Raw genomic sequence first — 16,545 nt, 5'->3', positions numbered from 1 at the left:
ACAACAATATTGAAGTGCTGACAAGTATAGACTAATGTGGAGGCAAATTGATTGAGGATAGGAGATTAAAAATAATGGAAACGTAATCAGTGCTGTGCTGTCATAGTAACCTGAATATCGCTGGGAGGTACATAGCAGAAAATTGATGATGATGATCATATATGAGATAATACGTTATATAATTTATTTTTGCTTTCAATATTCGTTTAACGTTTGTCTAAATATTATTTATAAAAGAAAGCGACAGTTTGTTCTTCATCGTTGACACAGGCTGCTAAATCCGTATCACGGAGGAACGACTTACTGATTTATTTTTCAGACCTGTTGGGTTTACCACTCGGCCTACCAAGAAACTGAATGATGTTTTCTATATTCGGCACGAAACTCTTGTAGTTTCTCCATTCAGCTGTGAAAAAATGTTGAATTTAATATCCACTTAATTTGAATAATTTCGCATCGCCAAAGTGAAGCTTTTGGCTCTTTATTTCAGTAATTCTTGGTACCGTTTAAGATGCGACACCTTTTGGCAACTCGTATGGGAAAGAATGACTTCTGCATCATTTCAACCTGGGTATTTATATCTGGGTCTAGTTCCAGCTGACGAAACCTCAACAAAAGTCGAAACCGGTCTGGGTAGTGACCCCTTCCATAATGCATAGCATCATACATGTCCGCAAGGAGATGTGCTTTACATTATAGAAAATACTAAGGAAAATTATCAGAAATTACTCCACCTTACCACGATTTTCCCCTGCCCTGAAACAAATATTAATGCAACTTTTTTGTCTGAAGACTTAAAGCATATCTTCGATATACTTTAAGTCTTCAGACAACAAAGCAAGCTTTTTTTAATTGCTAAAACTTATGTCTAAAATAATTTCTTGGCAAGTTTGTTTGCTTTCTAAAAACACGTTATTTCCCACATCGAGCAAGTCATAAACCATCAAATTTTAAGATTTAACTCTTTGAACTGACTTCTTTTTAGCCAGTAATATACATTACATGTAAGAACGCTGGAACTGAGGCGTGAGATTATACCTCGTAACCTGACATTTTGCTTTTGAGATTTTAGACTGTTCTTGCCGAAATCTGTGCACATATATGACTGTTAATATTTAACGAAATGAGTTTTGCTCAAGTTTAAATTGTAATTGCAAATAACAGTAAAATATATTTCTTTAAACAAATATTAATGCAACTTTATTAAAAAATATTTAGTCATAAGAAATGTTTGCCCATCTGGTTATCCGAGTGGCTAACGAATCCGGCTTTGGATTAGAATTCCTCTTGGTGCGTGAATGTTTGTGATTGTGTTTATGTGGATGATGATGAATTTTGTCGACCTCTATGAAACCACTGTGTAGATTATTGGAGACTGGAAGTGGTTTGAAACGTTCTATTGTTGTTATAAAAAGGATAAAGTTTTGAAAATTATAAAAAATATAAAAAATTTATTAGGAAATTGGAGATCAGAGTTACATAAAACTCAGTTTTGCAGTTTCATTCTTTTGTACTTTAAAATTATTTTTAATATTAACTTATTAAAACAAGATAATGAATAATTAAACCAACAAAAATTAATCCAGATCCGATTCGATCCAAATTCAATTATCAAACTAAGCCACTTTTGAAACTTCGTTCTATTATAATTTAAAATCAATTAAAACATAAGGTCAAACTATTAAAATAATTGTAATATTTACAGTGACATTCTTCGTTATTACTTCATAAAGATAGAAAATTAAAATTGTAATTTTACATTTCAGATATCAATTTGATTTCACTACTCGCTACACTGTTTGGAACATATTGTCAGGTGGAATCGTTTTTGGAGGATCATTATCTGCAACAAATCAATTGTTAGTTCAACGAATTTTGATAGCCAAGTCCTATTGTCATGCAAAATGGTAAGTGAACAATTAATATTTAATTAGGTGATCAGGAAAATCAATCTTTATACTGTGGGTATGTGTATATTACGCTTGATATATATATATATATATATATATATATATATATATATATAGATAGTTTGAACTGGGTCTAGTCCTTCGTTAATGGACTTCAACATGGTCTAATTGCTAACTACTGAACATTTAGAATAACTGGATAGTTAGCCTTCTCTCTGTGTGTGTGTGTGTGAGAGAGAGAGAGAGAGAGAGAGAGAGAGAGAGAGAGATGCTTTGAGGATAGACTAGGAATAATTTTGCCTCCTGTTCATGAATAAAATATTAATATCTGAACGTACTTCTATATTGATGCTGTTCGCATTTTTATAATATACGAATACAGTTGAACTAAGTAGATATTCACAGTATCTCAAGTGATAGCGACATCAAATGTTTAGTCCATAGGAAAAGCATTCCTCGTATACATCTCATTGTAATATAATTTACAGCGAACCTATTTTACCATTTTTTTCCCTTTTATTTCGACAGTGTTATTTCTTAATGTAAAATTTTAAAAACTATAAAAGTCAAATGCTTTTCTAAGAGTTAAGAGTCATGATTTGTTTAAATAACTTATTAAATTATAATACAGTGATCATATCTAATTGATGTGAACCTGCTCTAAAGAAGATCAAATATTGAATTTTTTAAGATTGATCCAAGTATTCATTGGAATTCGATCCAGCAGCTGTTAGGCGGAAAAAGGACCAGCTGGCGTCTGAGCAGAGTGGAAAAATTGTCGCTGTGACCAGGCATAACTAAACTTGATGCCACACGATCCAAAAACTAAAGAATGAAAATCAAATCGACTATTTTTTATATACAAGATTAAGACTGAAATCAAAAGCATCCAAAAATATCTAGAGCCCTACAGGGTGCGTCCATCAGTACTAAAAGCTGTAGGTCTCCTGGCTTTTGCACTATAAAAGGATAGTAGTGACACTCTGATCCACATTCCTTAATATTACGAATCGACCGATATTAATGATCTCATACGCAAGGAACAATAACAGCGGCATTAAGTTATTGAATACTAATAAACAACCTGATGCTATTTTCTTATTTTATTCAAATGCTCATAATCATCACTAATAACGAACTTAAGCCTGTTGTAACTGTTATGAAATAATTGTTTTCTTTTTTAGGGCCATTCTGTTGGGAGAGGTTATAACAGTTTTCTTTTATGTGTGTATGTGCATCATTGGCTTAATCTTGTACGTGAACTATTACGGATGCGACCCACTACAAACCCCTGATGATCCTGTAACAAGACCCGACCAGGTAAGCACTAACATTTCAGGGGGTTTTTTTTTGCGAATACGTATGGATGCTTTCTAATTCTAAGCCATAATGACAAATATAAATTGGAAATACGACAAATCACCGGAAATTTCAAAGATGGCCTTCTTTAGCTCAGAAACTGATGCTCAAGTATGAGTACTATTTCTACCTGTTTGAAAACAAAGAAAGATTTTTTATATAATCAAATACTGTGGTAAGAATAGTACATCTATATTATTTATTATATATATAAATGTAGATTTAATATTCATTTAACTTCGAATATAACTGTCTTCTAATTCATAATATATTAAACTAAGTTTTCATTTGTTGTAGCTCTTTCCTTACTTTGTTATGGGAAGATTCCACGCGTATCCTGGTCTTGTTGGACTGTGTGTTTCCGGAATATTTTGCTGCTCCCTAAGTACCGTTTCTTCTTCCATAAATTCCTTGGCTGTAGTGACCATCAAGGATATTTTCCCACCTTGCTGTTGCTTTCCAAATTTCTTAAAGCATACTGACTTAATAGCAAAGTTACTTGGTGAGTGTCAGAACCTACTTATTCAACTAAATAACGTAAATTACTGCGTACTGTTTTACGAAAACCTTAAGGTTTAATTTTATAATACTATATTGAAGTTTTCGATTGTCATGCGCTCGGGTTTTTCATTGCCACAATGTTAGATCCTAGCTAGTGAAACTTCAACTATTATACGACGTTTTATGAGTTACCATGAAATATTTATAACGTAATATAATTACATTCTTATTATCATTAATACCATGATCCAATACAAGATAAGACAAACTATTCAACAAAATTTACAGCTTGAGATTACGCAAAATAGAAGAAAAATTGACAGCATGAATTGAGATAAAACAGAGAAATATTTACAATATGGGGTGATGAAGATAAAGTTGGGCACAAGACGAATGTTTACAATATTGATTATACAAAATGTGTGATTAGCTTTAAGACAATAAACCTAAACAGATATTTCTAAATAAAGAGGAACTGTATTGTTTACTCCTATTTGTGATCATTATTCATTTGACACACTTTTTCATGCACATAATTGCTTTATCGCTTAACACTTATTTTGTGCTAGAAATATATTTTAACCTGATTTGATTTTATTGTATGATTACGCAACGTTTTAAAAATATAATGCTCACAAATGTTGTATCGCCAGGTGATATTCCATGGATCTTAGTGGCTCTATGCTCAAAAGATTTCTGGAATATCACTTTACTGGTTTCTGCATTACTTCTTAGTAATGCAGAAAGTTCGACAACGCAGATTATGATCAACATTATATCCGACATTTTTGAATTATTTTCCTGTCATCTAGTAAATTGCAGTACAGGTCACATTTTCGTAATGGTGAGATATCAAGGATATTATTTAGTTCTTCGGTGAATTATAACGCTGGATAGGAAGTAACCATTGCTGTTATTGTTTTGTTTTGAATTCTTACTAGGGGAAGTAGGTTCTTAGAATAATCTCCATCCTAGCAAGTGATGCTAGTGGAGTGAGGAATTTATCCATGGATAGTATTGGAATTTCAAGAATCCTATATTCACAAATTTTAAAATAATAGATTCCTTTGATGATACATCTTACCTTGTCTGTAAAACAAGGCAATATGTCGTTCTGTTTCAAGTTCCTGTCAGTATAGAGCGAAATATCGCATTGAGGGTTTTATTTTTAAATCATAAACAACATATTTGCGTGTCATCGCATTCAAGTCGTGCCATTTTATTAATAGATTACGATCTAAATTATTCAGCTGAACTGCATGCATTTTGTCTTATTAATTTTGAATTTGTTGATCACAAATTTTCACGTTTTAAGCAGTATATTCCTACAGTATTGATATCATTCTTCGATTACAGCAGTAGAATAGAGGTGGTTTATATAGGTCTACACAATGACGAAAACGACTCTTTTCATCTGCTAGATAACCATTAATTCCTAATTTTGAATTTAGTGAACATATATTCATTTATTGACATTCATACAACGTACTTCAAAGCATAATAAAGTAAGATATTGTTTCCACAGTACAACGACTCACTACTATTCCAGACATCACTTGTCTGGAACAGTGAGTTGTTTATTTAGCTGTTTACCTATGTATACTAGAGGTTAATTTGAATTTCAAACATACATGTTATGCCGGTACTGATACGCATCTCATTTTAAAACTTACATTGTTATAAATACGCTAAAAACTGTTGCATTGTTTCAATACTTTAGTGAAGCAGATGAGCAATATTATTTATTTAAAATATTCCTAAGTACAAATAATTAATTTTCTTTTATTTGTTTCTATCCAGCTTTATTCTATGGGATGTTATGTGTTGCAGTAACATTTCTGATTGGCTTATATGACAGCATTGTTCAGGCAACTATGGTTATCTTGAGCATCGTAGGTGGCCCAACTTTAGGAATATTTGTACTTGGTATATTCACTACCAGAACAAACGAAAAGGTATTTATCTAAAATTGATCTAAAATAACCGTTAATTTGGCTTGCACATAAATGCAATTTTAAGGTAAAACCATGCTTTTAATAGTAAATTAGGAATGAAAAGAATACAGTATATTGTTCAAATCCGGCTCATTTGTAACACGGAATATCAGAACTAACAATAATCTAGTAACTGCTAATTAAACTATGTTTGAAACAGTTTAATTAGCAGTGATGCCAACAATGGACAGAAGAATTAAAACATAAGCAAAACGTGCTCACTCTCCCTCGATAGCTACAATATTAAAAAAAAATTAAAGAAAAAAGAAACAAAGTTTTAAGAGCCAATGTTCAAAACAAGATGATTAAAAAAAATAGATAATATTTGATATGGAATTGAATGTTGAACTGTTTCGTATTAAGTACCACGAAGGGGATCGCTAACGATGAGGTAGCCACTAGAGGGCGACATGGTGTGTAGTGTTTGCGGATAGCTCCCGAACAGATGTGTTATTTTGAGTAATAATTGGTGAATTTGCATAATATTTACATACTATTGTTTTCTTTTTGTATTTTAACGTATCTGGGTGATTTTTGTGTGTTTTCTGAGTATTTTAAATTGTAAATTGATAGATACGATTATTTGTGCACATGGCCTCCATAAAGAAGAATACAAAGATGGCGACCAGGTCGCCATCTTTGTCTAAAAATTTTAATGTAAAGGATTTGATTCAGTATGCCGTTTGCGAAATGTATGCATTGAGGAGAGCGGTTGGAGTCTGGTTAAACAACGATAGTGGAGTGAATGTGTGCAGAAAGTGTAAAGAATGTGAGGATTTAAAGTGTGTTTCAGATTGTGTGAGTGATATCGTTGTTGAAAGTGAGAATCTAGATAACAGTGATATTAGACTGAATGATATAACAACAGTGATATTAGAGGTATGAATAGGGATGTTTGCGAGGTAGTACCTGATAGCTGTGAGAGTGGCGTTGAAAGTGAGAATGAAGGTAAACATACAGAACGAATGAATGAATTACCGGAGGATGCAAATGATGAGACTGATGCAATGAGCGAGATCGATCGGTTACGCGGAGCGATACACGGAGTAAATCGGCAGCTGGAGCGTTGGCAAAAATGTTTACCAAGCGTACCGACTAATAAACAGCAAACGTATGATAGAAAAAATAAGAGTATGATAGTGAGTGTAAACAAAATGAAAGAGCGAGTGTTGTACGGAGATTCCTTAGTAAGAGGTGTGTTAGTTGAGAGTTTAACAAAATCGTACCAACCCGGTGCGATTTTGTTAATTAGAATGCAAGAGCAGCGGGTGAAAGAATTGATAGTGGTAGCTGGTACAAATGATCTAAAAGGAGACAAAATGGCTATGAGTTGAGAATGTGAAGAAATTGCTTCAGGTAGCAAAAGAGAAGAGTTGAGAGTTAGGATGACGAGTCTGTTGTCTCGGTATGACAATGAAGAGTATAGAAGGAGGGCCATAATTGCTAATGACTTTATTCGTGAATTACGTTACGCAGGACAAGTAGTGTGGAATTTGTGGATGTGTAGAGTGAGTTCGATGGGCGAAAGGATTTATATAATATGGATGATTTACATTTGAATGGATTTGGTGTACGGAGACTTGAAAAGTGGCTGTTGAATGAAGTGGATGTGCAGAATCAGGGAAACTAGAGTTACAAAGGGGGGGGGGAAGTAGATATGCAGACTATAGGGAGACAGTTGAGTGTACGAATGTGTGTAATATGCCCATGCGAGTACGAAAGACCACGAATCAGAATGGGATAGTTAGTATAAGACATCAAAATTGGGATGGGACAAATGGGCTTCTGCAATTCATGTATACTAATTCCAGAAGTATTACGAACAAGAAGGAAGAATTTTTAACCTTGGTTGACTCTTCCTGGCCCCAGGTTATTGGCATTAGTGAAACATGGCTGAGAGAAGATGATATAGCTAGTGGGATTGAATGTGAGGGGTATGGTGTGTTCAGGAGTGACAGGGAGAATAAAATGGGGGAAGAGAAAATAGGTCCACTGCTTATGCAGTGGACCTATTTCCCCCCTATTTATTAATTAATATTTTATATATATATACACACACACAAAAACACCTTACACGCGCAAACGGTTTTGTGTGTGTAAAGTGCTGCCATCTAGCGTAGGGAGTAGGAATTTATCTTGTTTTCAAAGTTGCATAAAATATCAATTTTATATATTAATATTTATTAATATATATTTTCCCCTATTTATTATTTACAACAGCAGTCTTGGAACCTCCTTTATAGGAGGTTGCAAGACTGCTGTTGTAAATTACCGACCGCTTAGCATATCAGGAATCATTGTCAAGGTCTTGGAGAAATTAGTCAAGAGAAGAATACAGGATTGCATATATGAAAATGGGATACTGTATGGGGAGACAACATGGTTTTGTGAAGGGGTAGATCATGCCTCAGTAACTTGCTCATATTTTATAACACAGTGACGGCTGAACTTGATAAGGGTAATGGGTTTACAGTGATTCTACTGGACCTTGCTAAGGAATTTGACAGGATACCACATGGAACTCTAATCAGTAAACTGCAGCAAATGAGGATGGATATAGGGTTGGTGAGATGGATAGGAGGATGGCTGATAGAGAGATATCAGAGAGTGGTTTGTTCTGGAGTAGAGTCCAAAAGACGGCTTGTGACTAGTGGTGTGCAGGGTTCTGTTCTTGGACCACTACTTATCAACTTGTTCATTAACGATATAGCAAAGGATCTGAGAGGAAGTGTTCACTTCTTTGCTGATGATTCAAAGTTGGGTAGAGCAATAGTGAGTGCACAGGATGTCAAAATTTTGTAAGATGATTTGGATTGTTTGGAGAACTGGGCTAAGAAAAATGGATGTCAATTTAATGTAATAATGTGTAAGGATATGCATTTTGGGGTGAAAAGATTAGCAGCAGTATATCACATTGGTGGAACCGTACTCCAGGAGATTGATGATACCAGGGATTTGGGAGGATTGGAAGTTGAAGTTTAGGGGGCCCATCGCCAAAGTGGCTAAATCAGCTCATCAAATCACTTGGTAGCTGAAAAATACTTTTACAAGCAGAGAGAAACAAGTTATTGTTCCTCTGTATCGAGACTTGATAAGACCCCATCTAGACTACTGTCCCCAGATATGGGCACCAGGGTATCTTCTTGATGGGGAGGAGGTGGAGAGGATCCAGAGACGAGTGACGAAGATGATAGCAGGTCTATAGAATGAACCTTATGAGAACAGGTTGAAGATTTGTGGGTTGCAAAAATTGGTTGATAGGCGGAAGAGGGGTGATATGATTGAGACATTCAAATTACTGAAGGGGTTCTATAAGATTAATCCAGAAGGTATTTTTGAGAATACGAATGGTGGTGGGGTGGACGAGGGGCTATACATGGAAGCTGGGCAAGAATGTAGTTAGCAGGGGTGTTAGACCTGGGTTTTTTGCTTGGAGAGTGGTGAATGAGTGGAATAGGCAGCCAGAGTCTGTTGTGGGTCTATGACTGTGAATGAGTTAAAGGCGAGGTATGATAGATACTGTGTGAATGTCGAATAGTTGTTCTTGACATGATGTTAGGGCCTCCCTCGATGAGTCTGTCGACTCCTTGGAGTTGCCCGAAATAATAATAATGTATACAAAACCGTTTGCGTGTGTAAAGTGCTGCCATCTAGCGTATGGGGTAGGAAATTATCTTGTTTTCAAAGTTGCATAAAATATCCAAAAAAAAAATAGTTTTAGTTAAAAAACTTGCTTTTCTAAAAGTTGTTCGTGTAAGGATTTCATTCACTAGTTCATCATCATGTTCACTTCCTTGATAACAGCATTTCAAGGTTTCGTTATCAAGATGCCTTGAAGTTGTACAACGCGTTTATTGAAGTAACTGCATTGTCGAAGTCATAGCTCTCAGTATTATAATTTTATAGAAGGTGTTATGAAATTATCCACACAGCATCAGAAAACAACGAAGAAAGATTAAGTTGTTTTTCAAATGCAAATAATAATAAAAAAGCCAACAATACGGGCATTACGCTACATAACTATTTCCCCCATAATAATAAGATACTTTATATAAGGATTTTTTAAATATATTAATTACTTTTCTTTGTTCATAGGGAGCTATAATTGGAATGATTGCTGGCATTGTGTTTTCCGGGTGGATTGGATTTGGAATTGCTTCAGTACAACAAAAGCTGGCGTCTCTTCCGCTGTCTACAGAAACATGCAACAATACACTGAACAGCACTTCCACCAGCAATCTTCTGGTGGATAATCTTGTGTGGAGGAACTCATCAGATATGTTTACACCTATTTTGGAACAAAAAGAAGAGTAAGTAAAACTCGTTGTGTTAAAATTTATTGGCAAAATGTACCAATTATTCTCTTTAAAGGTTTTGCGAGTTTTATTTCGAGTTCAGAAAAAAATCGAATTTTACATGTTGTGAAGGGGTTTATGTTCGACATCACGATTTAATATTTTCTTGAAAATCCACTTAGATGAATATCATCTATTATTCAATTATATCAGTAATTTTTCTGTTCGGTCATGGTAGACTGTCAGAATTTCCACATCTTCTTCGTCGATGATCACTTGTGCTTTTAAGGGTCGAGATTTTGCCAAAGAGATTTCCATGCAGTCCTGTCCAATGCTCGTTCTTTTGCTTCTTTCCAGTTAATTCCCTTCTTTTACAATCTTTCTTTAATTTCCTTTTGCCAACCTTTCCTGATCCTGCCTATGTTTCGTTTTCCTATTCATATACAGTTTTTGCTATTTTCTTCCTTCTTTCATTCGATTAAGATGTCCAAACCACCTCATACGGGCTTGTGTTATGAATTGGTTGAGAGGTTCAACTTGAAGGCTGTCTCTTATGGTTTGATTTCTTATTCGGTCTAGTCTTGAAGGGGTTTTGTTTTTTGTGCAACTTTCCTAAGATATTTAATTTCAATTGTTTGTAGTTTATTTGTGTTTTTTGTTGTTAATCACCAAGACTCGTAACTGTATGTTTATGTTGGCACAAACACTGAACAGTTCACTGCCATTTTGGTATTCTCAGTAACTTCTTTCTTATAAATAGGAGTGGGCCTTTCATTGCATAGAATAGCTTTGTTTCTCCAGTTATTCTGTTATTAATGTCTCTGTCTAGCCTACCATCTTATTGTATATATGATCCCAAGTATTTAAAGGAGTGAACTTGGTTCAGCTGATGGTTCTCTATTTTTATTATGTGTTTTGATTGGTTTCTAGATATGATCATTGTTTGTTTTATTTATATTTATGGTCATATTCCTTTTCTTTGTTTCTTCATACCCAATGTTGATGTACTGCATCAGCTGTATATGCTAGTGTATAGCTGTATATACTTCAGCTGTATATGCTAGAATCACTAGATCATCCGCAAACGACATTGTGTGAAATCCATGTTTCTTTCAGTTTCCTGTATCCTAGGTGGAAATGTTTTGTTTTTGTTTGGCATGCCTTTAAAATTTAATCCATTACTTACTATAATGAAAGGAAGAGGGCTGAAGATGCAGTTGCCTCACTCCTACTTTTGTTTCAAATTCCTTTGATCTATTATTACGGGTTCTTACATAATTTCTATTACTTTTGTAGAGGCTTTGTATGACTAATATTAAGTTATGTTGTAGCTTGTTTTTCTTCAACGTTTGCCATATTAATTGTCTGAGAACTCGGTCAAAAGCCTTTTCGAAATCTATAAAACATGAATAGTTCGTTTCTGTACTCCAATGTTTTCTCTGATATTTGTCTAAGACTGAAGATAAGATCCTGCGTGCTTCTATTTTTTCGAAAGCCATATTGCATTTCGTCCGGTGTATCCTCTATTTGGTTCCTAAGCCTCACTTCTAAAATACGGGCATACAATTTTTCTGGAACGCTTAAAAGCGAAATTCCTGTATGGTTTTCACACTCACGTTTATCTCCTTTCTTAAATATGGGGATTATTATTGCTACTCTCAAGTCTTTGGGAATAATTTTCTCATTTTATACGACATTGAATAGATGTAACAGATATTAAAGGGATAAAAATCCTATTTTGTTATATAGCCAGTAAGTGAAACTCAAGATCGAGAACTACGATCTATGAGTTTCAATGACGAAAAACTATCGGCGAAGGCAATTCGAACTTTTTTCGGCATTGAAACTCATAGATCGTAGTTCTCGATCTTGAGTTTCACTTACTGGCTATATAACAAAATAGGATTTTTATCCCTTTAATATCTATTAAATTGCCAGAAAACTAGCCGTTTGACTTTTCATTTTAATTACTAAGATGTAATAGATATTTTAGGCTTTTGTTCCTAAATTCTTTACCATTTCTGATGTTATTTGGTCTTATACTGCTGATTTGCACATTTTTGTTTTATTTATTGCTGCTAACAGTTCATTTGCATGAATTTCTCACTTTGATCTTCTATTTTGCTTGCATGTGTTGCTCTTAGGATTCTATTCTTTTCGGTGTCTTGAATCTTCCAATAATTCTTGGAAGTACTGTTTCCATCTTTCCATGATGCCTTCGGAATTTGTAACTTTTATCCTTATTTTTGATTAACTTTATGGGGGCATTCTTTCTCTGGCTTCCTTCTTCTTAAAACTGTACAGGAGAGTTTTTGGTGTCCTTTAAAATTTTGTTCTAAAGTATGTCCGAAGTCTTCCAAGCATTTTATTTTTTCACTAAGGTTTTAACTTTATTTCGTTGGTGGTTGTATAGCTTCCACAATTGCTTTTTCTGTTTAATTTCTTCTTTTAGTTCTTCAGTCCACAAGGGTGTTTTATGTTTCTTCTGTTAATTGTTTAATGATACATCACAAATTTCTTTGCTTGTTTCTAGAAGAAATGTTTTGAACCTATAAAGTAGACTTTCTACATATTTGTCTTCATATATATCTCTTTTTCTACTTCTTTAATCTTCACTTCTGTTGTACTTTTATACTCAATGGATGTTTCTTCTTTCTTTAGTTTGTAGTTCTTTATCTTAACATTTATTCCCTTGCTATTTTTCTACATTGTTAAAAGTTTATTTTATGGATGTTTCCAATACTAATAAGTAGTGGTCACTGCATATTTCAGGACCTTTATAGACTCTTGCGTTGTTTGTATATTTCTAGTACGATCTGCTTTTGATGACGTAGTCATTTATAGATTTTTCGTTTCTACTGGGCTCTTACCTGGTAAACTTATGGATTTTTTATGCTTAAACATAGTATTCGTTATTACTAAATATTTACAAGGCAAAGATTTATTATTCTTTCTCCATTATTATTCGGGTTATTTCTACTTGTGATCCCAACACCTGTTTCGTTTCCTCGTCTACTTGATTCCCTACCCGACCATTGAGGTCCTCTAGTAGTATAATATGCCTTTTGAACTTCTTCAATTGTTTTTTGTAAGAGTTCGAAGAATTCATCTTTAATTTCTTTATTAGCATTATCATTTGGACCATCTGCAACAATTACAGTGAATACTTGGTTATCTGATTTAAAACCTATAGTGATTGTCAAAAACCTTTCATTTATTAGTTGCCATTTAGTAATACATTCTTTGAGATCTGGTTTAATTATGCATGCTACCTTCTTGTTTTCCCCCATTCTCTTTGGTTTACCCCTGAATAGAAAAGTATATATCCATATTTCATTTTCTGGCAACCTTGACCTTTCTTTTTTTGTTTTTCGCAGATCCAATCTCGATTTTTTCAAGTTCATCTATTAATTTGTTTTCTTTTCCATGTACACTTTTAATGTTCCGTATCTCATGTACCCTTTTCCCTCGCTTTGTCGTTAACCATTTAGGCAGTTCAGCTATCTTTTTGTTATTTCTTTTAATTGGTGAAAATGTAAGATGTGTAAGGGTTTAGCGTTCAGCATCCTAGTCTGGTGGTGGGGCTGCCACCTTCGAGGCCCCAAGACCGACCTATGAGAGAAGTGCTATCCTGTTGGTCCCCCCCCGGGGGTTATTTCCTTCCTATCCTTCATAGTAAACTATGACGAGCATTCCCCGATCCGCAACCAGGGGACGCGCGCGAGGGGGGGGGGGTTTACAGGTGTCCCCAAACGGGGAATTTCCATATGCCAATCGTAAAATTTTACGTCAGACCAATAGAATCATGCAGGTTACTATGCACAATTATTTATACAATTTCTCCCAAACCAGTCTTCTGAAATTTGTGACTCAACAAAAAAAAAAAAATTCGTCTTTTATAAAGGCAAAATATACACTCTGTTTATCAGGAACGGCGACTTATATCATCAATTCTTCGAAAGATCTAAGACGACCTGAATATTAAAGATCAAGGTGAAGGTAATTTTTTGCAAGATGGACGTGGGATGGCGTATGTACAAAATACTTGGCCACGTGTTTTAGTCAACTATTTAAGAATGCTGCTGGAGGTCGATAAATGGCTTATTTCGGATGGCCGTCTGACTGGACGAACAACTTTAAAATCAGCAGAGCTGATTGATTTTTAAAAAGATGAGATATACCGGTTGTTTAATCAGTGGAAAAATATCCTAAGTTATATTTTAACCTAAGTTACACTTTGAGATATTGCTTGTCTCAAAGGCGTAACTGTGGTTCTAAGAAGTCTACCAGGAACGAGATTACTGTTGTCTGAGAAGGCCTGTACCGACAAACGGAACCTTCCTGTGTGCAGCCGGCTTAGATTGACCGAAAACTGACCGAAGCATTTAAGGAAGGCTGTTCTCGACTCGATTCTCATCGAACTGTGGACTCATGGCTGATGTTCCTCTCGTCACCTAGCAGGGAATACCCTCAGACAGGTGGTTTTCATGTTCACAATTGAAATTTGTTCAAGAATATTAAAACATCGAGTTCAGTAACACTTCTTTACAAAGAAATGTTCAGGTTAGATTTGGATGATGCAGAGCTCACCGTATCGTATGACAGCTGTGGATGAAATGGCTATTCAAGATGCATATTTTAGATCTGGCGACTTAGGAAATGGCATTTAAAATAACAATGATATTTACCAGTATCTCGTCTGGTTTGATTAAATAGGCAGTGTTATGGTAAACTGATTTTCTGCTGTGGAAGAAGTCTGAAGCATCTGTTGAGGAAATAAACATTGCGTTTTTACATTGCATTAGCTGGAATTAATCTGAAGGAAACGCAAAAAATCTGGGATCGAAGATACAACTTTTCACAGATTTAAGAAATAGAGGAGCGGGAACAAAATGTTTTCAAGAAAAGTTGTAGATTTTCTTCCAGGGCCAAAATCCAAACGCGTGTACGAGCGAATACTAATTCGTACAACTAAAAGAACCGAAGTTACATAGGTGGGATGCTTTTTTTTTTTTTTTTTGCAATCCCTACTTCCAAGCTCGATTTCAAAACTTTCATGATCAGTAACACTATAGTGGTACTTAAAGTACAAAAACCTGAAACTTTTACTTTCGTAACGAACCCGGTCTTGCAACAGTGAGTCACTACTTTTATTTCATGTAACAGAAGAATTTAAACCTCTCTCTCCAGCCAGTGAAACACAGCCCACTGAAAAATGCGTGGAAGTTAGTAATGGGTATTCCGAGATTTCGTTTATGTATGAAACTGCGTAAAGTGGAAGTTCATACTGGTATCAATTCGACTCAGTGGACAGTTTGCTATATAGACAGAAATCAACGTGTGGTTCGAGGATAACAATGTCTTTAAGTCGATTGGCCTGCTTATATTCACGATATAAATTAGACCTTCGAAAAGTTATAGGTCAGCCCTATACCTTTTCGAAAAGTAACGGTTTGATTTTTGTATTTCTTCGGTAACAGTATTAAGCATTTGAGAATTTTTTTTTTGCAGACAGTAATTTTCCAACTTCTGCGTATCTTTAAAAAGATATGAACACTGTCAGGTGCAGAGCGAGGCCAATGCAACATTCGTTGATTATAATTCAGTAAAACGTCTCTCCAGGAGAGTGTAATCGTGACTCGAGGAATAGCGAGATCTGTGAAGCATTCGGATATCGATATAATGTTTCCAATTTTTTAATACAAATTTGCGGAAAGTGTATATTGTTACTTCCGCAGTGTCTTGTCCCTATTAGGTATAGCAATAAATATTTTTCAGTTATATTGAGTGTCACTGGCATTGTTGAATGCTTCTATAGCTGTTTCTTCTATTGCAGGTACATTTTTCCGTTGTACAAAGTGGCCTTCATGTGGTTGTATGCTATTTCATTTTTCACTGCTATTGTGGTTGGTTATGCATCAAGTCTAACGTCAGGTAATGTTTGCTATCTCAGTTAATTACCGGTAAGTATTAAATTTCTATTCATCCAATGCGCATATCTCTGAATCATTTAAGACGACTGCCATGTCATTGAATCGAGGTGTCATCAACTCTACACCGCTGTCACTTCAACAAATGTAGAGTGGATTGACAGAATAGATCCATAACTGACTGCTTAATAGAAGTACAATTACTGACACTGTTGACATTCAATAAAACATGATTTCAAATGCTGTGTTTATCAAATCCTCGATATGATGAGAGTCGACAACTTAATGAAGGCTAATTTTCAGGAAAATATCATTGGAGACCTTGGTGTTATTAAAGTAAAGAAAAAATATGTCAGTGTTAAAAACCGGAAACTAAAAATACTAATTGCTCACTTCTGTGAAATCAACAAATAATGCTCATCCTATAAACGAGGGGAAACGGGGCTGAAAAGCTCTGATAAACACTTGGAACAAAACTGATATTAAAACAACTGATAAAACCAGACGAACGAATATAATTAGGATATACATTATGAGAACACATGCCAATTCTTCA

The 16,545-nt window shown here is 34.8% G+C and overlaps 1 protein-coding gene across 1 annotated transcript in view; it reads left to right on the top strand.

Moving 5' to 3' along the window:
• Positions 1-16,545, top strand: part of LOC150105609 (putative sodium-dependent multivitamin transporter) — a 40,184-nt gene that overhangs the window by 21,335 nt on the left and 2,304 nt on the right. Inside the window, exons 5-10 of the mRNA XM_090393997.1 lie at positions 1,767-1,907; positions 3,095-3,230; positions 3,567-3,771; positions 5,571-5,725; positions 9,860-10,074; positions 15,896-15,993. Coding sequence (XP_090250123.1) covers positions 1,767-1,907; positions 3,095-3,230; positions 3,567-3,771; positions 5,571-5,725; positions 9,860-10,074; positions 15,896-15,993 — 950 coding nt within the window. The remainder of the gene's footprint in view (positions 1-1,766; positions 1,908-3,094; positions 3,231-3,566; positions 3,772-5,570; positions 5,726-9,859; positions 10,075-15,895; positions 15,994-16,545) is intronic.

This window comes from Typopeltis vanoorti, chromosome 6 (assembly GCF_054136105.1).
Source record: "Typopeltis vanoorti isolate ZY-2024b chromosome 6, IOZ_Tvanoo_1.0, whole genome shotgun sequence".
Classification (NCBI taxonomy): Eukaryota; Metazoa; Arthropoda; class Arachnida; order Uropygi; family Thelyphonidae; genus Typopeltis; species Typopeltis vanoorti.
Note: the sequence above shows the minus strand (reverse complement) of the source record. Positions and strands in the feature narration are given on the sequence as shown.